At 31.1% G+C, this 25,198-nt stretch overlaps 1 protein-coding gene across 4 annotated transcripts in view; it reads right to left on the bottom strand.

Annotated features, from left to right (window-relative positions):
• RanBPM (Ran-binding protein M) overlaps window positions 1–25,198 on the bottom strand; it is a 56,317-nt gene extending 31,119 nt beyond the window's left edge. For 3 of the 4 annotated variants that reach the window (XM_088050183.1, XM_088050182.1, XM_088050185.1), the window contains exon 1: window positions 24,959–25,198. In XM_088050183.1, coding sequence (XP_087906309.1) covers window positions 24,959–25,151 — 193 coding nt within the window. In that variant the 5' untranslated portion in view covers window positions 25,152–25,198. Of the gene's footprint in view, window positions 1–24,755; window positions 24,925–24,958 lie in introns of those variants that run through there. The other variant, XM_088050186.1, reaches the window with a different exon arrangement.

Below are 25,198 nucleotides of genomic sequence, written 5' to 3'. Positions count from 1 at the left end.
TAACGCCAACAATACAACAGCAACGTTACTATGGCTTTGAATACTGGAAATTTAAATTATTGCAGTTCAGCAATGTTGCCATTCTCCTAATTTTCTTTTGGTTCTTCTGCGAAAACAGAGAGTCTGGAATTTTTTATAACATTTTTTGGTACTCTGGGAGACCACCCAATAACCCCCTTTCAAGGTGGTACGCCACTTTCCGGACACCCTGTATTTAATTTTTTTTACTTGCTGTTATTTTTGGTTTCTTTATACATTCTCTATTACATTTTTTGGATAAATTTATATCAGAAAACACAAAAATTTAAAATTTTTCATGCAAATTATAATTTTTTAGCCGCCAAATTTGATGCAAAATTATAGAGCTTTTTTGAACTTGCCACTTGTCTGAAGCACTTTGCAAAAATTTTTGAACTGAAATATGTTAATTATGACAGGTAAACACGCCTACAATTCCCACTTTTACCAGGAATAACTCACTATCCCATCGCCGGTCGACCGAATAAGAAATACCCATGGTTATACTCAAGTTTATCTATTCTACGAACTAACCACTGATTGTAAAACCCATTTCCAGGGTTTATCTAAAGAATAATGCTATTCTCAATTTATACCTGCTTTGTAAAAGCGGCCCTTAGTTTACGAACTTCAGGGATAACATTTTTACCTGTCTTTACCATTTTGTCAGGTAACACTTTTTCAGTAACGCACTTGTTAATTGACAGTCACAGGTTACAAAGAACATAGCCTACTATCGATAAGAAAAATGTACCAGTATCAGAAAATTAGTATGACAAACTTTTGCTCTCGTAAATTATAAAAAAAATATTTTTATTCTTAAATTATTATTTCAAATGTGTCATTAATTTTTTTTATTGTAAAAATTTTTTCTAAATGTGCTTGAATAAGATTTAATCTAACAACTAAAACAAAAAAATATATTTATAAAATTTATGTATATACAGGGTCCGGCAACACTTGTGTCCACCCCCAAAATTGTCTTTAATTTTAAAAATAAAATTTTGAAAATTTGCATACGCTCACAGTTGACGAAGCTGACAAAAAAAATTGTTTTTTATCACGGTTTGTTTAGCGTCGCGGTTTTTTTATTTCATTACGTCAAAATTGGGAACTACGTTTACACCCATCTGTCAACATCTTGTGTCACAAATGACATCTATCCTTTGGCTCGCTTTAGATTGTAACAAAAGTCTTACTTGGTGAAATTGTCGCTTTGTCGATGTTAATTAACGATTTCTGGTGTCCATAAAGTGCAACATGCCCGTGTTAATCAAAATTAACCTTTATAAGAGTGAATGAAGTGACTTGTGAAATTTTGGTGTAAACGTAGTTTGCCGATGCGCTGCCATAATTTTGAAAACTAACTTGATAAATCAACGTTTTTTTCGCAAATTTTAAACACAATTTCCATTAGATTTAAAATAAAAACTCTAATACTTGTATCACAGGTATGTTGAAAAAAATTTGAGTTTGCGAGTATTGCCGCAAAAACTCAAAAATCGCTAAAAATTATACTTCTTAGGCGTCGCGACGCTAAACAAACCGTCATAAAAAACAAGTTTTTGCGTCAGCTTTTAGAACTTTGAGCGTATGGAAATTTTCAAAATTTTGTCTCTAAAATTAATGACGATTTTGGGGGTGGACACAAGTGTTGCCGGAGCCTGTATATACAGGGTGGCCCATCTAAGACTTTCGGGCTCAATATCTTGAATGTGGATGAATGTGAGATTACCAACGCCATCCTGGTCTTAAAAATGTAAATTTGACTTGTCTTATTTTAAATTTCAGTTAGTTAAGAGTTATGTAGTTTTATAAAACATCAATAATTATACGCGTGTGCCAAAAATCAACCGTCTAGCAAGTCAAGTTGGCGAGAAAACGACAAAAAAGAACCTCAACATTTCCAAAAGATACAAACTGATAGTCGGCTATGAAATAATCGACTTCTACAGCAAGTTTAGATTTTGGACATCCCTGACTTGTTGATTAATCCGTGACGTTCTTGACATTTGTGACATTCATTTGAGGTTATGTTTATTTTTGAGTATTATGATCAGTACGATTGATTTAAACTTGCACATTCACGATATGTTATCTCGATCTTTTGGTAACTAATCACAATGCATTGTACCGAGCATCGTTTCTCAACATTTTTGATTTTTCTCATTTGAGGTTATGTTTACTTTTGAGCATGATGATGAATATCATTGATTTAAACTTGCGCAGAACGATTTATCTCGATCTTTTGAAATTGGAAACTAATCACAATGCATCAGGCAACGTTTTGGTGCAAAAAATCCAAGTAAACATAACCTCAAATGAGAAATATTGACATAAGAACGTCAGCGATTATTGACAGACCGAACGCAGGGATGTCCAAAATTGGGCGTGGGAAATTATTTTTTTCATAGCCGACTATGATTTTGCATCTTTTGGAAATGTTGAGGGTCTTTTTTCTCTTTTTCTCGGAAACTTGACTAGCTAGACGGTTGAGTTTTGGCACACTCGGATAATTATTGATGTTTTATAAAATGACATAAATCTTAACTAATTAAAATTTAAAATAAGACAAGTAAAATTAACATTTTTAAGACAACGTTGACGCTGGTAATGTCACATCATCCTTACCTATTCAAGAAATTATATTTTAAATTTTGGAAAAATCCGTTCAAAAATAACAAAGATATTGAGCCCGAAAGTCTTAGATGGGCCACCCTGTATATAATATTTATAAATATATAAAATATTTATAAAAACCAAATATGACAAACTTTTGCTCTCTACTGTAGATGTGAATACTGGCTGTGAGGTTAGGTTACGTTAAGTCAAAATTCAGTGATAGTGAAACTCCATAAATGTCAAATTTTAAATTAAATTTCAAAATCAAGTGGCAAGTCGTGGTTACAAAACGATTACCAATTGTGTAAAACGAAAAGTCTTAGAATTGTAAAATTTAATTTTTTAAAAAGAAAAGGTTGCAAATTCGAAAAAATAGTATAAAGGACTTGTTTTATAATGGCATTGGTGCACTCGTCCCATCTTTCATCAATTTTTTGAGAAATAATTAAAGAGCACCAGTAGTCGTACCAGAAATCACGATATTTCTATTCGTTTTAAAAACATCACGTGATGATGGCAAAATTGTCATGATCCACATTTGGTGTCCACATAAAAGAGCCAATTCGCGAATTGATCTGATGCAGCAGAACTCGAATGAAATCGACAAGTGCTCGTAAAATGTATTCATCACCATATTGCATTGGACTTTGCAATTTCCAAGTTTCTCTCAATAATGTACTTTAATCCATGTACTATCTAAAAATTGACTTATCTTTTAGATTTGTGGTTTGAATAATTCAAGCCAACAAAACCTAAAAGTTGATAAAGTACAGAAACCTCAATATTAATCAGTTTATCACTAAGTACTCCTAATAATTTTGGTCCATAAATTAATAAATCCCCTCCACTTTGAAAAGGGTTTTGACAGTGGTCACCAAAACCAAATTCCCCTTTGGGAGAACCGGTAAATCGCGGTGATCGACCTCTTGTCAAAACGTTAACGTACTTAATCAATTAAACCGTCTATCAACGCAAAGGGTGAATGTAGCCACAAATTAATAAATTTCACACATTGCAAACTAACTCTATAATTACTTCAGTAATAATGTAACACCACTATTCTCTAGTTGGGCACATTTTCTACTAATTAATAGAGACACACTGTAACAAAATTGCAAGTTCTTTGCAATGAAGCTTCCGCTGCACTTGATATAGCACCACTTTTTAATGAACTTGTCCTACTAAAATAGATTTCACCTTCCTTGAGTTCAGAACTTGTTCTCTATAAAATTTGAATAATGCGAAAAAGATTGCATAAGTGGGCTGCAACACACAACATCGATTTCAATCTGAATACTTGATGAATTTTACGACTTTTGGTGAATTTAATCGAAATAGTTTAGACTTTCTCTCAAACTGAAATTATAGAACAGATATAATTATTATAGAGGCTCAATAGTGTCGTAATCGTGGTGAAATCACCATGTCGGTGTTCCGTATTATGTTAAGAAAGGAGAGTTTCTATAAATAATGGTATTGCTGGTTAAATCACCAAGAAGCTGAAAACTTTCAATTAATCATATTGCGCTCCAATCTAGAACCACGCGGGACCTGAAAGTCCACTTTTATTTTGTTATCTTCCACAGAGGCTCGTTTACTCTGGAACCGAATTGAACGATAAATTATTATTAGCTGAGAGGGCAATTAAAGGTACTCGCCAAAAGAATAAAATGACAAGAATGTTTAGGAGGGCGTTAAAATTAATGCCACATGCGACGTATAATAACTAATAAGTGTAAAAAGCAGAAGTGTTGATCACTTCAACATCAGTTAAGAAAAGATATCTAGCAAGTAGGTACTTCTAAAAAAACATACAGCAACGTGGCAAATGCACACAAACTGTTGACATTAGTCATCGTCTATTGTTTCTTTTGCACGAATAAACAAAGATGCGGCATCGTAGAAAAAGTATAGTATAAAACCAAATTTCAGCTATAACTTCTTGGTCGTCTAAAAAGTATAGTCTGCTAACACGTTGAGAATTCCAAATATACTATTTATTGATGACGATGAATTGCAATTAGAATTTCAACGTTGGCAAGCTCGGATTTCATAAAAAACTGTTTCACATTTTAATTTTGCAAAAAACCAAAATTGGTTGTTTAACGATTTCAAATCATTAGAAACATTAACACGTTAAACAAATAGTCACTTTAAACTAGAAAAATTTATAATTGGAATAGCCGTTAGGATCGTTACATGATGCCAATTTCAAGTCATACAAATCACGCGGTGTAGATTAAAAGAAGTGACATTATTGCAGCTTACAATTAGTTAAAAGTCACTCTTTCCTTAATTGGGATGATTATTTCAAAATTTAGGTTATATTCTATCCAATGCTACTATTACTATAGTATGCTGCTGTTGTATCCATGGACATAAAGTCCATTTGAATAAATTTGGCCGCTGACTTTAACACAGTACGCTATGGACCAAAATTGTCAGTTTGACATATTCAAGTGGCAAAAAAAGAGTAGGTAAACCTGGGCTGACCTTGGTGAAATACTTTGGTCGAAAATTATTATTGGTTTATTGTCTTTGCGATAGAAATAACTATGATTTGTTGGAGCAATAATTGATGATACGCTGAGGAAAAACAATTATCCTACAATTAGAAAATTACCAATGTATAAAACAGGAGAACTTTATAGAACCAGTCGAATCTGTCAAAGTGACAATTTCGGCCATAGAGTTCTGCGTGAGAGGTAGCGGCCAAATTTATTCATGAACTAGACGTTCTTGCCTCCCAGACCTATTAAACGTTAAACAATTATTTGCGAAAAAAAAATCCGACTCAAACGATGAAAATTTTTCATTTTTTTAATTTTTGGCCATAACTCGTAAACTATTTGTCCGATCGATCTCAAATTTGGCCAGTAGATAGATTTCGAGCTCCTCTTTCGATTGATGTATAATTCATCATATAATTCAAAGCTATTAAACGTCGTTTTCATTTTGAAAACACTGATTGAAAATCACCCTAAAATGACGTTTTCAAAACAGTTTTTGGCCAATGCCTCGCATATTTATTACGCAAACTCAACAAATTTGGGTCTCATTTTACGTAGAATGTCACGCTGAATCCAAAAACATGAAAATTTTCAATTTGCGTCAACAAATAACTGAGTTATGGTCGTTTGAATTTTTGGGTTGTCGCCAGAGAGCCAAATTTTTGAGGATTCAAAACAATTCGTGCTCAATATCTCGGAAACTATTTCAGATATTGAGATGCGGTTTACGCCATCGTTTTTCTCGCGATTTTTTACATAAGAAAAAGTTCTTTAATTTTTCTACAGTCAAAATTTGCAAATTTTCGCAAAAATTCATGACTAAAACTATCCCAAATTTCTGATATCGATTTCTCGCTTATTTTTTAGAGTAAACTTAAGTTATTATAAATCAGTGTACGCAAAATTTTACGCAGATTCCAAATCTGGGATTTAAATTCAGATCCGACAACAAATAACTGAGTTATGGCCGATCAAAGTTTCGAAAAGTTGATTTTCATTTTTACTCATTTTTTCTAATTTTTAAAGTTAAATATTTCGGAGACTATTTGAGATATTGAGATGCGGTTTGCGCCATTCTATTTCTTGGCTCATTTTACGTTAGAAATCGTTATCAAAAGCCCAAAATTCGAAAGTCGATTTTTCGCGAAAAAAAATTCCGACTCAAACGATGAAAATTTTTCATTTTTTGAATTTTTGGCCATAACTCGTAAACTATTTGTCCGATCGATCTCAAATTTGGCCAGTAGATAGATTTCGAGCTCTTTTTTCGATTGATGTATAACTCAAAGCTATTAAACGTCGTTTTCATTTTGAAAATATTGATTGAAAATCACCCTAAAATGACGTCTTCAAAACAGCTTTTGGTAAATGCCTCGTTTATTTATTACGCAAACTCAACAAATTTGGGCTCATTTTACGCAGAATGTCACGCTAAATCCAAAAACATGAGAATTTTTGAATTTTTGTCAACAAATAACTGAGTTATGGTCGTTTGAATTTTTGGGTTGTAGCCAGAGAGCCAAATTTTTGAAGGTTCGAAACAATTCGTGCTAGATATCTCGGAAACTATTTAAGATATTGAGATGCGATTTGCGCCATCGTTTTTCTCGCGATTTTTTACATAAGAAATAGTTCTTTCATTTTTCTACAGTCAAAATTTGCAAATTTTCGCAAAAATTCATGACTAAAACTATGCCAAATTTCTGATATCGATTTCTCGCTTATTTTTTAGAGTAAACTTAAGTTATTATACATCAGTGTATGCAGAATTTCACGCAGATTCCAAATCTGGAATTTAAATTCAGATTCGACAACAAATAACCGAGTTATGGCCGATCAAAGTTTCGGAAAGTTGATTTTCATTTTTCCTCATTTTTCGTAATTTTTAAAGTTAAATATCTCGGAAACTATTTGAGATATTGAGATGCGGTTTGCGCCATTCTTTTTCTCGGCTCGTTTTACCTTAGAAAATGTTCTCAAAAGCTCAAAATTCGATAGTCGATTTTTCGCAAAAAAAAATTCCGACTCAAACGATGAAAATTTTTCATTTTTTCAATTTTTGGCCATAACTCGTAAACTATTTGTCCTATAGATCTCAAATTTGGCCAGTAGATAGACTTTGAGTTCCTCTTTCGATTGATGTACAATTCAATGATATTAAACGTCGTTTTCATTTTGAAAATATTGATTGAAAATCACCCTAAAATGACGTCTTCAAAACAGCTTTTGGTAAATGCCTCTTTTATTTATTACGCAAACTCAACAAATTTCGGCTCATTTTACGCAGAATGTCACGCTGAATCAAAAAACATGAGAATTTTTGAATTTTTGTCAACAAATATCTGAGTTATGGTCGTTTGATTTTTTGGGTTGTCGCCAGAGAGCCAAATTTTTGAAGGTTCGAAACAATTTGTGCTAGATATCTCGGAAACTATTTAAGATATTGAGATGCGGTTTGCGCCATCGTTTTTCTCGCGATTTTTTACATAAGAAATAGTTCTTTCATTTTTCTACAGTCAAAATTTGCAAATTTTCGCAAAAATTCATGACTAAAACTATGCCAAATTTCTGATATCGATTTCTCGCTTATTTTTTAGAGTAAACTTAAGTTATTATACATCAGTGTATGCAGAATTTCACGCAGATTCCAAATCTGGAATTTAAATTCAGATCCGACAACAAATAACTGAGTTATGGCCGATCAAAATTTCGGAAAGTTGATTTTCATTTTTTCTAATTTTTAAAGTTAAATATCTCGGAAACTATTTGAGATATTGAGATGCGGTTTGCGCCATTCTTTTTCTCGGCTCGTTTTACCTTAGAAAATGTTCTCAAAAGCTCAAAAGCTCAAAATTCGATAGTCGATTTTTCGCAAAAAAAAATTCCGACTCAAACGATGAAAATTTTTCATTTTTTCAATTTTTGGCCATAACTCGTAAACTATTTGTCCTATAGATCTCAAATTTGGCCAGTAGATAGACTTTGAGTTCCTCTTTCGATTGATGTACAATTCAATGATATTAAACGTCGTTTTCATTTTGAAAATATTGATTGAAAATCACCCTAAAATGACGTCTTCAAAACAGCTTTTGGTAAATGCCTCGTTTATTTATTACGCAAACTCAACAAATTTCGGCTCATTTTACGCAGAATGTCACGCTGAATCAAAAAACATGAGAATTTTTGAATTTTTGTCAACAAATATCTGAGTTATGGTCGTTTGATTTTTTGGGTTGTCGCCAGAGAGCCAAATTTTTGAAGGTTCGAAACAATTTGTGCTAGATATCTCGGAAACTATTTAAGATATTGAGATGCGGTTTGCGCCATCGTTTTTCTCGCGATTTTTTACATAAGAAATAGTTCTTTCATTTTTCTACAGTCAAAATTTGCAAATTTTCGCAAAAATTTATGACTAAAACTATGCCAAATTTCTGATATAGATATCTCGCTTATTTTTTAGAGTAAACTTAAGTTATTATACATCAGTGTACGCAGAATTTTACGCAGATTCCAAATCTGGGATTTAAATTCAGATCCGACAACAAATAACTGAGTTATGGCCGATCAAAATTTCGGAAAGTTGATTTTCATTTTTTCTAATTTTTAAAGTTAAATATCTCGGAAACTATTTGAGATATTGAAATGCGGTTTGCGCCATTCTCTTTCTCGGCTCATTTTACGTTAGAAAATGTTATCAAAAGCCAAAAATTCGATAGTCAATTTTTCTCGAAAAAAAAAATCCGACTCAAACGATGAAAATTTTTCATTTTTTCAATTTTTGGCCATAACTCGTAAACTATTTGTCCGATCGATCTCAAATTTGGCCAGTAGATAGATGTCGAGCTCCTTTTTCGATTGATGTATAATTCAAAGCTATTAAACGTCGTTTTCATTTTGAAAATATTGATTGAAAATCACCCTAAAATGACGTCTTCAAAACAGCTTTTGGTGAATGCCTCGTTTATTTATTACGCAAACTCAACAAATTTGGGCTCATTTTACGCAGAATGTCACGCTGAATCCAAAAACAGGAGAATTTTCAATTTTCGTCAACAAATAACTGAGTTATGGTCGTTTGAATTGTTGGGTTGTCGCCAGAGAGCCAAATTTTTGAGGATTCAAAACAATTCGTGCTCAATATCTCGGAAACTATTTCAGATATTGAGATGCGGTTTGCGCCATCGCTTTTCTCGCGATCTTTTACATAAGAAATAGTTCTTTAATTTTTCTACAGTCAAAATTTGCAAATTTTCTCAAAAATTCATGACTAACACTATGCCAAATTTCCGATATCGATATATCGCTTATTTTTTAGAGTAAACTTAAGTTATTATATAGTCTGTCCAACAAATAAATAGATGACAGTTTTCTAACCAAATCTGCGCGATAAAAACTAGTACCAACAACCGCCAAATTTAAACTAGTTGTCATGATGCTAATTTCAAAATTCATTATTTTTACTACATTTACTGCTATAAAAATGGCTCCTATTACTTGATTATAGAAAGGGAATTAACAAACTAACTAATTCGGTGTTTTGTCATTAATTTGGTAACGTAGAGAAAACCTCAAAACCCTCAATTTTTACACACTTGAAAGCTGTGTGTCAGGTAAGTCCTTCAGCCAGGAAATCGAGAGGCACACAAAACTTTATTAGCAGTCCAGTTGTTACAAATCTTTCAATATCAACATTCTAATTAGGAAACTTCGAACAAGTTGATCAACAGATCTTTTGAATCTACTCATCATGAAACTTGCAAAAGACAATTTGCACAAGAGAAAAACCGAAAAACTAGTAATTAGACACTATTTTACCAACAAAACTCAAGGAACAGTGCAAAAAGTGGATCTTAAAGTGGTCAAGAATGACGAATATCAGTGAATGTCAAATCATTGACAAATTTCTAAAAAAGACGAGAAATTTTTAGGAACATAATTTAATTATTCAATTATCAATCTGTGAAGACATCACAAATTCAAATGAACTATTTTGAGATTTTAACAATACAAAATCAACCTTACAACTGAACTTTTATTTTGCCGAAGACTTAATTCTCCTTCCAGCCACTAACGTTTGATAAAGAAAGGGAAAATATCTTCAAAGTATGTAGTTCTAGACGCTTTCATCTTCCAAAACGGTTTCAAGTCTACCTGCCATCATGGTTGTCTCAGGTATCAGTATTATCTGAGTACAAATAAATTATTATGAATTTGATAAACAGGAACTCTTCGCTACAGAAATTAATGAAATATTGAAACTTTTTTCATATTACTGATTCTGATCCAAAGAAGACGAATATAATTTTTATTATCACGAAAAAAGTTTGTTTTCATCACTTTAGTCTTTTATCGAAAACTTAGAATGTAAAATGTAAAAATAAAGGCTCACATAGACAGACGGAGTTTTTATGTAGAGTTTGCAACATTGGAGTTGGTAATAGAATAATGGAACGTCTAAAAAATTCATTTCCAGTTACACCTACACTAATTAATCCATTTTGAACTTTTGTAATAAAATTAAAACATCGTGGGAGTGAGTTAGTTTATACACGTGCAATTTTCTTTGGAAACTCTGTCTACTGTCTACATACATACAGGGTGTCCGAAAAGTGGCGCACCACCTTAAAAGGGGGTAATTTCGTGATCCCCCAGAGTACCAAAAAATGTTAAAAAAAATCCAGACTCTCTGTTTTCGCAGGAGGGCCAAAAGAAAATTGGGAAAATTGCAACATTGCTGAACTGTTCCCCCAATTATTTAAATTTCCAATATTCAAAACCATAGTAACGTTGCTGTTGTATTGTTGGCGTTAGTCAGGTCGGTTCATGAACGAGTAATGTAACTATGGTTTCACGTGAACGATGCCACACTGATCGAGATTGTTGATTTAAAAATCTTGTTAACAGTTTTCAGGCATTTCTTAGAAGATTTTTTCGATTTTTTTTGCACATTTCCTTTGCGCAAAATGTCCTTTAGGTAACTAATTCATTTGAACGTAAAATTATTGCACAGAAATCGTTAATTTTGACGTTAAACTTTTGCTTTTCAATCCATCATATCTCGAAAAATTGAAGACATGGATTTTTTTTAAACATGTTTCCGGTGATCTATGGCATTGTCCGATAATACAGTATTACGGTGGTGCGCGACTTTCCGGACACCATATATGTATGTAGTAAATATGGCATAATTTCATGCAAAAAAGTTACCATACCAAAGTCTGTTTAATTTTTAGTACCGTATTTCAAAAACACCCTGAATTAATAAATCTAGAAGAAGCTGTAAATTGTTGTATCGCAGCAGTTGGATCACAGCAATTTCACGAGTTATACGAAATCTGTGTAAAAATTAAACTAAATAAATATTTTTGAATTAAATTTATGAGATACCGATGATGTTGAACGGACAAAATATTTTGATATTAACACCTACTTAAAAAAATGAAAATATGTAATGGACCACATACATTTTTGTTGCTATTTATATTTATATAAATACAGGGTGATTTTTTTAAAACGGCAGGCGCTGTAGAATTTTTATTTATGATCCGATTTCAAAAATTTAAAAAATAAATTAAATGGTTTTTAATTTACTATAAACTGGTGATTTTAAAATTTTTCTAAATGTCTTAGTATCTTTTGGGCGATACTCAACTTTCTTATTTTAAATTGACACCCATATTTTTTTTTCATAATTTAGAAGATATTAATTTTCTTGATTCAGAAATGTGTAATATGTTCTACTTTTACAAAAAATATTTAAAAAAAAAAATCAAAAATGAAAAAATTTAGACAATGAAAGTTAATAAAATCTAGGTGCATGGTGTCAATTGTGCAATGAAAAAAACGGGATGGCGTTTCAACAGTATTTTAATTAAATTCGGTAGTTGTTTTTTCTGATTTGTAATTATTATTGTCTTTTGTTATTAATAATTTCAAAAAAAAATGCCGATCCTTTCTGTTATTTGCTGCTTTTTGACATTGCAATAACGGCATTCTTTTATTTGACACCATGCAATAGATTTTATTAACTTTTATTGCTTATTTTTTTTCAATTTTGATAATTTTTTTAAAAATATTTTTGGTAGAAGTAGAACATATTGCACATTTCTGAATCAAGAAAATTAATATCTTCCAAATTATGAAAAAATAAATATGGGTTCCAATTTAAAATAAGAAAGTTGAGTATCGCCCAAAAGATACTAAGACATTTAGAAAATTTTTAAAATCATCAGTTTATAGTAAATTAAAAACCATTTAACTTGCTTTTTAAATTTTTGAAATCGGTTCATAAATAAAAATTCTACAACGCCTGCCGTTTTAAAAAAATTACCCTGTATATATTTATTTATATAATATTAATGTTCGCAAAAATATTACAAATTTTGTTAATTAAGTTTTGTTGACATTAAATTAAAAACATCCTTTCCATCACCTACAGTCAACAGTAAAAAATTTAAGCTCGTAGCAAGCCATTGTTGAATTGATGCTTAAGTACTTAAGTACTTAGTATTTTATTCCATAAAAATCATCTAAAGATAAATAAGAAATAGAAATAAATGCATAGAAAACGGAAAAAAAACGTGAAATTTGTCAAAGTTTTTGCGTAAAAACTTGGGAGCAGATGTGAGCTTTTATATTTATTCTGTATACATCTAAAGTAGACATCACGGCCTACTGTGAACTAATTAATTTTTGGTCGCACTATATATGGTAGAATATATACAGGGTGTCCCAGAACTCATGATCCACAGAGCAAGGGAGTATACAGTATGTCCTCGGATTGAGTTCACAAAAGGGAAAAAAACTTTATTTTCCATTTTACAAAAAAAAAAAATAACAAAGAAATAACATTTTTGGCTTATTAAAAAAGATAAATCTGCAATTAAAATTTCAAAATTATTAGTTTGTACTCTTAAAATTATTTTTTTCATTATTTTTATTTATTAAATTTTGTAATCGTATTTAAATAATAGCAGGCTGTGGACTCACAATATCAAATAGTGCGTTAAATATTAAAGGAAAATTTACCCAATAATGTGTAAGTATTAAAAAATTGGAAAAGAAATGCAATTGCATCCTTGACAATAATTGAGAAAATTCGAAACAGTCTTAAAGAATTACGTGTTAGAATTGAACTATGTGCTAAAGCAGGTAATGGGTCAATCAAATAGTGGAAATTGGTTTGAGTTAAGGAACAGATTTCATTCCTTTGACATTTTTGCAAAATTAAACATAAAAAAGTTCTTTGTTATTTTTTGTTTTTTTCGATTTTAAGAACAGCTTGATAATATTAAAGTTTTAATTAAAGATTTATTTATTTTAAATTAAGCAAAAAATATTATTCCGTTGTCATTTTTTTGTAAAATGAAAAATAACGTTTTCTTTCCTAATACTGGAACATACTGTAGATGGTAAATTTCAAAACAAAAATGGATTGATTTTAATAGTATGTATTCAAAAAAAAAAAAAAATTAACAACCAATCCCGAAAGCTTATTCTAGAGGTGGAGTATAAGGCCATCCCAATTTCCTAGGCAACAAGAGTCTGACCAATGGACGGATAGTATGTGTCCATAGTTACCGATTTTCAAATTCTGTTCGGCTTCCGGATTGGCTACCGTTTTTTGAGGTAGAAAATTTGTATTTCGAAGCCTAATTTTTCGGCACCGAATTCTGGACAGCCCTGTATAGCGTGGAAAGAAACCTGCTTGCATCAACTTCTTTATAATTAATGGCACATTTTTATTCTGTTGACGGGGTTTCAAAGTAGGGTCATAAAACAAATACTGAAAGATTCGTGCATGTAACGTCCTTGCAATACAAGTTCTTGATTCTAAATATATTTCGCACTAAAGTGCCTTGACAGAAAACCTTGTAGTACAGATATGTATCTAATACAACATTCAAGAATGCCCAAATGAAGACTTTTAACGATATAATTTAGCACTCTTGATTAAACCAAGACCTACAAGTTACTCAATTACCACCACTCAAGCCTCGTTTTATTTCACAAGTCGAAACTTAGAACGCAATTTAGCTCCATTCCTGCAAGGAAGAACACGATCAATTAACAAATGTGATTAAAATTGACAAAACAACCTTGACGAAAAATTCTGATAACCAACACGCACATTTTCCTGTTTATCCATTGTTTGGATCATTGATACCTTTCTGCACACCAAAGGTTAATGTCTGGTCTCGACCACGCAGCAGTTAATAAATAGTTTTTTTGTGCGTTTTGTCGAAAGGAGCGTTAACCTTCCACCTTGCTTTTCTGCGATTCACCGAAAACTTGATGGACGCGTCAGATGCATCGATATCTATTCAAAATTAGAAAAGTTATTTATAACGTTGGTCATGACAACAAAAAGAGAAATGGACGCGCGTGCACGTCTGCATCGTCGCCGTCGTTGATTCATGGACGCTGCGGATTCGTGGGTTGTGGTCGACTATAACCTTGTTTTTGTTTATTTACCAACAAAACTACAGTTTGCCAATGGAAGACGTAACGTCGACAATTTGAAAGATAATATGGTACAATGTTGACCGCGACATGATGAAACCGTTGCGAAAAGATAACGGGAGGTCAACGACAATTTATTTGCGAAGATTTGCGGATTATGAATGCTGCAAAAAGAACAATCAAATATTTGTAGTTTTGTATTTACACAAGGATAAGGATGTGACAATAGATTTCACTAAAAATCCTTGTAGGAAACTATCTGACACGTGTTATGAAAATAGAACACCAGAGATGTTTATTTACAAAGATCTTGTTGGTACATATAATAATCGTATATAAATGAAGATTTTTACCAAATTAACGCTTAACGTTCTGTACAAACCATAATAATCCCACCAATAAACTAAAATACTGCCATAGTTAGGAAAGCTTATGTTATATTTGTAACTGTAATAACCGCTAATATACTTTCAATGTAGATTATAAAAATACTCGAAGATAACATTAACCCAATTAAATATGTAACTATAGGTAGGTAAAGATCAATCAAATAAAAACGCATCCTCAATATAATTGGCGGAATTTCATAGTGTCGCTGATTGTCATTTTGACAACTGGCAAGTTGAGGTTATTGGATAAAAACTGTTTTGAAATTTACGTTTTAACCCTCTGAAGCTCTTTCATTACAATTTTTTTTTAATTCTCAATCAACTTAACAGATAACTAAAAAAAGTTCCTTCCTTGTCAAAGACATAACTTGAAATTTTAAAGCCAAGAAGAAAAATTAAATGTATAAAATAGGAATATTGCTACACTTCGCCACAAAATTTACACATAATATGTAAACATTGAGATTAAATAAAATTAATTCAGATTGTTTTTTCGTATACGTATGCGCTTCATATGAAAAACGCCTTCTATTTCAAAATTCCAACACAAACATTGCATAGTCTGAGAAAACAATCATTACGCTGGTATTAAATTAAAATTTTTCGTAATTTGACTTGGTACAGTGAACATTCGATATAGTCACCCTGTCTGGAAACAATTTTTTAAAAAAGTTGCTTTTATCAACAATGTTGATTATATCGAAATAGGTATAGTATATCCGGTGAGAGATTGGGAGATTTCGACAGTTGACATATAGGTTGGTAGCAAATTATGCCGCAAAATACACTAAAAACACTAAATTCCTACGCGAAATGGGTTGACAAGGTTGTCAGTAACTGAGGTGTGTTCATAAAGTGAGACGTCTGTTGGAGCGTCTGACGTCAGAGTGATGTGATTATCACTGAGATTCGCCAGAGTGTTGTTGCGTTTATGAACGGTTTCCGTGGTTATTTAAATGTTCGACAAATAGGTACATCACCTACATACAAAACGCAATTTTCGCGAAAATTCATGTCAAACTTCTGATATTAACATCTCGCTTATTTTTTCGAGTAAACTTAAGTTATTATATATCAGTGTACGCAGAATTTTCCGCAGATTCCAAATCTGGGATTTAAATTCAGATCCGACAATAAATAACTGACGTATGGCTGATCAAAGTTTCTGAAAGTTGATTTTCATTTTTCCTCATTTTTCGTAATTTTTAAAGTTAAATATCTCGGAAACTATTTGAGATATTGAGATGCGATTGGCGCCATTCTTTTTCTTGGCTCATTTTACGTTAGAAAATGTTATCAAAAGCCCAAAATTCGATAGTCGATTTTTCGCGAAAAAAAATTCCGACTCAAACGATGAAAATTTTTCATTTTTTTAATTTTTGGCCATAATTCGTAAACTATTTGTGCGATACATCTCAAATTGGGCCAGTAGATAGATTTTCAGCTCCTCTTTCGACTGATGTATAACTCAAATTTATTAAACGTCGTTTTCACTTTAAAAACTTTGATTCAAAATCACCCGAGAATGACGTCTTCAAAATAGTTTTTGGACAATGCCTCGCTTATTTATGAAGTAATCTCAACAAATCTGGGCTCATTTTACGCAGAATGTCACGCTGAATCCAAAAACATAAAAAATTTTAATTTTCGTCAACAAATAACTGAGTTATGGCCGTTTGAAATTTTTGGTTGTCGCCAGAGGGCCAAATTTTTGAAGGTTAAAAACAATTCGTGCTCGATATCTCGGAAACTATTTGCGATATTAAGATGCGGTTTGCGGCATCGTTCTTCTCGCGATTTTTTACATAAGAAAAAGTTCATAAATTTTTCAAAAGTTGAAATTTGCAAATTTTCTCAAAAATTCATGACTAAAACTATGCCAAATTTGTGATAGCGATATCTCGCTTATTTTTTAGAGTAAACTGAAGTTATTATACATCAGTATATGTAGAATTTTACACAGATTTCAAATCTGGGATTTGAATTCAGATTCGACAACAAATAACTAAGTTATGGCCGATCGAAGTTTCGGAAAGTTGATTTTCATTTTTCCTCATTTTTCGTAATTTTTAAAGTTAAATATCTCGAAAACTATTTGAGATATTGAGATGCGGTTGGCGCTACTCTTTTTCTTGGCTCATTTTACGTTAGAAAATGTTATCAAAAGCCCAAAATTCGATAGTCGATTTTTCGCAAAAAAAAATTCCGGCTCAATCGATGAAAATTTTTTAATTTTTTTTAATATTGGTCATAACTCGTAAACTATTTGTCTGATTAATCTCAAATTTGGCCAGGAGATAAATTTCGTGCTCCTCTTTCGACTGATGTATAATTCAAAGCTATTAAACGTCGTTTTCATTTTGACAACATTGATTGAAAATCACCCTAAAATGACGTTTTCAAAAGAGTTTTTGGCCAATGCCTCGTTTATTTATTAAGCAATCTCAACAAATCTGGGCTCATTTTACGCAGAATGTCACGCTGAATCCAAAAACATGAAAATTTTTGAATTTTTATCAACAAATAACTGAGTTATGGTCGTATGAATTTTTGGGTTGTCGCCAGAGGGCCAAATTTTTGAAGGTTCGAAACAATTCGTGCTAGATATCGCGGAAACTATTTCAGATATTGAGATGCGGTTTGCGGCATCGTTCTTCTCGCGATTTTTTACATAAGAAAAAGTTCATAGATTTTTCAAAAGTCGAAATTTGCAAATTTTTGCACCACCCCTTTTAACACAATGTCTCTTATGTCCCAAATGCATTGGAACGTGAAAAAATTCAACAGTTCAAAAATTCAAGAGTTTAATTTAATATAAAAGTGCGCGAGTTTCGGGACACGCTGTTTTGACGCTGTTTGAAACTAATCGATTAGCTATCAAACAATTCTAGATAAAATTTTATATGTATTGAGCTCGTTACTTATCACCTTATTAGCATGTTAATAACTTGAGAAAAACATTCAACTTTGATGATAAATTGAAAGAAATTTGACAGAAATTCTATGTCCAAAAACTTCTGGCGGCAAGTGTATTAACCATCACTTACAGCTAAAAAGTCAACAAGACTAATCAACCGTAAAATGCACCCAAACCATTCTAAGATATCAATGTATATGACGCTTTTAATTAAGGTAAATTAAAAGAAATTGAAACTCTTATTAAACATATTACATAAAAGTAAGTATTTTGTAGTAAAAAAATCTGGTACTTTCATTTTTTTTCTTTTTTGGTCCCAAAATTTTCTCTGCCACTTGAGTTTTCATTTTCCTTAATTATGAAGGATTTCATTGCAAAAGAATTTATTTTTTCAAGCATTTTTCTTAATGTTTGCGAACACTACTATTCAAAGACAAAAAATTTTACTCATAATTTTGTTGTTACTCTCTGCACTGACTTAAATCTCATTAAACTACATAACTGTTACTCGCGAAATTCCAAATTTTAAGTTTTCTAACATTGGAAGCGAAAATACGAAGCAGTTAGTCTTCGATTTGTGTGTTTTTTGTAATGCACGGATAATCGAACGAACACCCTTGCACGGATAATCCGCACCCGGATAATCGAGGTTCTACTGTAATTTGCAAAAAAAAGTTTCTAAACTGAAAGTTGAAAGTTCACCAATCTCGAAAGTTTTATTAATAAATTTTCAAATATCCTTTATTCGTTACTTAGCAACATAGTTTTTATCGCAAAAATTGTAAATGTGATTAGTGATCTTTAAATTGTGACGTTTATGATTGATTAACTTGAAATGGCTCTCATTTAAAATGTAAGGAATTTATAATTTTTTCGCAAATTCTCTCTTAGAATGAAAGACACAATGCAGGTCACATGTAAGTTCTAAGCAAGTTCTGAGACATCTGTATGTACTCGTATATAAAGAATTATATGAGAGTGTAATGGCACAGTTTATTCACGCAAAAAAAAATATTCTCGAGTCGTAGACCGAAATAAAACATGCCATTATACTCAAATATAAAGCAATAGTTCAGACAAAATATCTGTTAGTTGTAATTAAAGCATTAAAAGAATTGATAGAAGTGACAGCAATGACACCAGTGATTAATTTCCATGCTCTGAAATGTAAATAATATGAATAGAGAGAAAATTCGCGAAACTTTGCAATATCAAAATCGGTTCAAAAGCAACATTCGCAAGCCTAAACTGAATGCATAGTATTTCAATTTGTAAGATTTTATCGCTTTGTATTATTGTTATAGAACATTACCACAATACACGATCGCCACTGAATAAACGTAACGTTCTTTCCATGTTCTTTACTTTCTATTTCACACTTTGTAGCAACATACATATTCCGTTTCTGTGAAATGTACTATAATAGGCATTACAGATTGAGAACTCATACACAAATCCGTTAATTATACACGTAGAGGTTATTTTCTTGCAAAACAAATACTGTTATGGCAATTTGATTCACGTTGCTGTAGGTAAAACTTCTTACAGCATGGTTCAAAATAATTACTTGATTCAATAAAATGTGAAGAGTGTCATCATCATCATATTTATAATTGGACGAAAACGTAAAATTAGGAAGTCCTTGGTTCCCTTGGCAAATGCAAAAAAGAGTATGTTAATTTTGTTTTTGCGATGTTGATGTTCATTTTTCGTGTTCTTCCATTGTGCTATTAATAAAAGAAAGGACAACGGACGAGACAAGGTTTTTAACAATGAATGTGAGGGGTATCTCAGTCAAAATCAGAACATGAATCCAACCCTCGTTGCAAATTGAAGAAGCCCTTCAAATCTACAATGCAAAAAAACCTACAATTAAAAGTTATTATAATAAAGCCACCAACGGTTAGCACGAGCACCTTATTTAATTATGTCGCATCTGAAGGAATTTGCAAGGACACCTGTACATAGCCCCATTACATTACAAAAGTTGATTTTGCCGAAATTAGCTTCCACTGAACTTTCACGTTTCGTTGACTTCCTGAAAATGCAGCCAGCACCAAGAAATGTCATGAATATGTTGAAAATAGCCACAATATAAATAGACCGGGATGTGACTTGTATGGAACTATTTAATTATAATTTCTAGACTAGATTCGTTGGTGATTAATGAGACGAAATGTGTAATACGAAAACTTTGTTTAATGCAAATATTTCAAGCAACGTGTTTGTTTCAAAAATATTTTCATTAAAGTTTGAGAACATGTTTTGGCGTCTAGATCTATTTTTGTTAGACTAGTATTTCAAAGTTTGTGTTACAAACGAGGTGTTTTTCCAACTGAAAAAATATTCATCTATCAATAACACTATGATGTTCCTTTTCTTCAATACATACATATGAACACTTTAGAGAAACAAAAATTAAATAAAAATGACCTAGTCAAGCATTACTTGGGAAAGGCTTCAAACCGATTTAAAACAAAACACTTTTATCCCACCCTGTGAATGAGCAACAAACTAAAACAATGAACAATGCAATACCTGAGATCATATAACTCAATGTGTGACAACAACCTTTACGAACATGTCCATAAATCACTATAAAGACTATTTAAACCAAATAAGAAGCATTTCACCCAATGGAAAGGGTATTTCTAAATAAAATAACGCTGCATCACCATCTATTTTTGATCTATCTAAAAGTACTGCATTGTGAAAAAGCTATTCTGGTTGCATAAATACAAATATTTTTTACAAAATAAATTGTTTATTCATTTTCTAGTTTTTTGTTGTATAAATCTGACATTTGTTGGAGTAAATAAACAACTTAAAGACAATAAACTTTCCAAATCTGATTGCTATAGCAGTAAAATTGTCAGAATTACGAATTTTATTAAAAAATATTGGAGAATTTAGTATGTCTTTAAAAAGAAAATTTCCAAAATCTGAGTTTTTTGCTCGATAAATTTGACATTTGTTGGAGTAAATAAACAACTTAAAGACATTAAACTCTCCAAATCTGATTGCTATAGCTCTAAAATTGACTGAATTACGAATTTTATAAAAAATATTGGAGATGTTCGTTTCCCTTTGAAAAGAAAATTTCTAAAATTTTAGTTTTTTACTGTATAAATCTGACATTTGTTGCAGTAAATAAACAACTTAAAGACATTAAACTCTCCAAATCTGATTGCTATAGCTCTAAAATTGACTGAATTACGAATTTTATAAAAAATATTGGAGATGTTCGTTTCCCTTTGAAAAAGAAAATTTCTAAAATTTTAGTTTTTTACTGTATAAATCTGACATTTGTTGCAGTAAATAAACAACTTAAAGACAATAAACTTTCCAAATCTGATTGCTATAGCAGTAAAATTGTCAGAATTACGAATTTTATTTAAAAATATTGGAGAATTTAGTTTGTCTTTAAAAAGAAAATTTCCAAAATCTGAGTTTTTTGCTCGATAAATTTGACATTTGTTGGAGTTAATAAACAACTTAAAGACATTAAACTCTCCAAATCTGATTGCTATAGCTCTAAAATTGTCTGAATTACGAGTTTTGTAAAAAATATTGGAGATGTTCGTTTCCCTTTGAAAAAGAAAATTTCTAAAATTTTAGTTTTTTACTGTATAAATCTGACATTTGTTGGAGTAAATAAACAACTTAAAGACAATAAACTTTCCAAATCTGATTGCTATAGCAGTAAAATTGTCAGAATTACGAATTTTATTAAAAAATAATGGAGAATTTAGTTTGTCTTTAAAAAGAAAATTTCCAAAATCTGAGTTTTTTGCTCGATAAATTTGACATTTGTTGGAGTTAATAAACAACTTAAAGACATTAAACTCTCCAAATCTGATTGCTATAGCTCTAAAATTGACTGAATTACGAATTTTATAAAAAATATTGGAGATGTTCGTTTCCCTTTGAAAAAGAAAATTTCTAAAATTTTAGTTTTTTACTGTATAAATCTGACATTTGTTGCAGTAAATAAACAACTTAAAGACAATAAACTTTCCAAATCTGATTGCTATAGCAGTAAAATTGTCAGAATTACGAATTTTATTAAAAAATATTGGAGAATTTAGTTTGTCTTTAAAAAGAAAATTTCCAAAATCTGAGTTTTTTGCTCGATAAATTTGACATTTGTTGGAGTTAATAAACAACTTAAAGACATTAAACTTTCCAAATCTGATTGCTATAGCTCTAAAATTGTCTGAATTACGAGTTTTGTAAAAAATATTGGAGATGTTCGTTTCCCTTTGAAAATGAAAATTTCTAAAATTTTAGTTTTTTCCTGTATAAATCTGACATTTGTTGCAGTAAATAAACAACTTAAAGACAATAAACTTTCCAAATCTGATTGCTATAGCAGTAAAATTGTCAGAATTACGAATTTTATTAAAAAATATTGGAGAATTTAGTTTGTCTTTAAAAAGAAAATTTCCAAAATCTGAGTTTTTTGCTCGATAAATTTGACATTTGTTGGAGTTAATAAACAACTTAAAGACATTAAACTCTCCAAATCTGATTGCTATAGCTCTAAAATTGTCTGAATTACGAGTTTTCTAAAAAATATTGGAGATGTTCGTTTCCCTTTGAAAAAGAAAATTTCTAAAATTTTAGTTTTTTACTGTATAAATCTGACATTTGTTGCAGTAAATAAACAACTTAAAGACAATAAACTTTCCAAATCTGATTGCTATAGCAGTAAAATTGTCAGAATTACGAATTTTATTAAAAAATATTGGAGAATTTAGTTTGTCTTTAAAAAGAAAATTTCCAAAATCTGAGTTTTTTGCTTGATAAATTTGACATTTGTTGGAGTTAATAAACAACTTAAAGACATTAAACTCTCCAAATCTGATTGCTACAGCTCTAAAATTGTCTGAATTACGAGTTTTGTAAAAAATATTGGAGATGTTCGTTTTCCTTTGAAAAGGAAAATTTCTAAAATTTTAGTTTTTTACTGTATAAACCTGACATTTGTTGGAGTAAATAAACAACTTAAAGACAATAAACTTTCCAAATCTGATTGCTATAGCAGTAAAATTGTCAGAATTATAAATTTTTATTAAAAAATGTTGGAGAATTTAGTGTGTCTTAAAAAAGAAAATTTCCAAAATCTGAGTTTTTGCTTGATAAATTTGACATTTGTTGAAGTAAATAAACAACTTAATGCCAATAAACTCTCCAAATCTGATTGCTACAGCACTAAAATTGTCTGAATTACGAATTTTATAAAAAATATTGGAGATTTTTGTTTCCCTTCGCAAAAAAAAATCTAAAATTTGTGTTTTTTGCTTTATAAATTTGACATTTGTTTGAGATAATGAACAACTTAAAAACAGCAAACTCCCCAAATCTGATTGCTATAGCACTAAAATGATCAGAATTACGATTTTTCTTTAAATATTAGAGAATTTAGTTTTCTTGAAAAAACCAAATTTTTTAAAATTTAAATTTTTTGCGCTATTAATTTGACATTTGTCAGTATTACCAATTTTAATAAAAAATATTGGAGATTTTTGTTTCCTTTCGAAAAAAAAATCCTATTTGGTCTTCCAATACAATATATAAATTTGGTTCTTAAAATACATTTTGCTCTCAATTTTATACATAGATAAATATTAAATCACGAACTAATCAATGCTATAATTACTTAGAATTAATTCTGTATTTTCCATTCTAATTAAAATGTATAAGATATGATTTGCACTTTCATGATCATAAAACATTTGTTGGAGTAAATAAACAACTTAAAGACAGTAAACTCTCCAAATCTGATTGCTATAGCACTAAAATTGTCTGAATTACGAATTTTATAAAAAATATTGGAGATGTTCGTTTCCCTTTGAAAAAGAAAATTTCTTAAATCTTAGTTTTTTACTGTATAAATCTGACATTTATTGGAGTTAAACAACTCAAAGACATTAAACTCTCCAAATCTGATTGCTATAGCACTAAAATTTTCTGAATTACAAATTTTATAAAAAATATTGGAGATTATTGTTGTCCTTTGAAAAGAAAAATTTCTAAAATTTGAGTTTTTTACACGATAAATAATATTTGTTGGAGTTAATAAACGACTTAAAAAAAGTAACTCCCCAAATCTGATTGCTATAACACTAAAATTGTCAGAATTAGCAATTTTATTAAAAAATATTGGAGATTTTTGTTTCCCTTCGAAAAAAAAAATCCTATTTGGTCTTCCAATACAATATATAAATTTGGTTCTAAAAATACATTTTGCTCTCAATTTTATACATAGATAAATATTAAACACGAACTAATCAATGCTATAATTACTTAGATTTAATTCTGTATTTTCCATTCTAATTAAAATGTATAAGATATGATTTGCACTTTCATGATCATAAAACATTAACGTGGAGAATACCAACCAGAACAACATAAAAATCGATAGTAGGATGTTCATTGAACCACCCCGTATATCTCGTTTTTGACATTTAACGATAATAAAAAATGAGGTTATGTATTTTCGATTTGGCACAACGTGTTTATATTAATTTAATCACTTGTGATTAGTGTAAAGCGCCATACAAGTAACAATCACAAATTTAAGTGATAAAGACAGCAATATCAGCCACGACACGAAAATAACGATAACAAAAATGTACGAAACGGATGAATGTGAAAACGGACATATTTGTTTTGGAATAGCATAAACACAAATCATGACGTGCAAAAATGATCGAATGGTGGCTAATGGCCCAGGTAGGGGAGGTAAAACGAACAACCCGAGCAGTATTTTGACGCAAATGCGCAGGGGGCCCCTCACGCATCACTGTCCCCCAAGAAATAAAATCAGCTCACCCCGTGTCATGATCAGCTGATTTCTTTGTTTGCACCACAGACGAACCTGTCGAAGAGCTTACGGTCGATGACATTCAGTAAAAGGGGCTGCTAGAGAATGGCAAAGCCCGATTAAACCTATCCGCCATGGTTGACATATCGAGAAAAATCCACTGCGTGACAAACCGTTTCAATTCCCGAACCGAACCTTGAAAGGAGCTTACCTTTGTAATGAACGCGTAAATTGTTCTGGGACAATCCGATATAGTTGTACTTTTCTTTGGGACTCCAAGCGCGAGGTAACGGAGATTTTTCCTCGTTCACTGCGGGATAAAGTCTTTTTAAACGGTCCACTACGACATTTTGCGTTTCTGGCTGAGGATCCATCGCACTTCGACCATTACTCACGGCGGCCATTTCTAAACTCCCTTTCCCTTCTTCTTTCAGGGAATTGCAAAACGCAT

Source organism: Gnatocerus cornutus, chromosome 1 (assembly GCF_029298725.1).
Source record: "Gnatocerus cornutus isolate USDA-ARS CGAHR chromosome 1, icGnaCorn1.1, whole genome shotgun sequence".
Lineage (NCBI taxonomy): Eukaryota > Metazoa > Arthropoda > Insecta > Coleoptera > Tenebrionidae > Gnatocerus > Gnatocerus cornutus.
The sequence above is the reverse complement of the archived record's forward strand: the minus strand, read 5'-3'. Positions and strand labels throughout refer to the sequence as shown.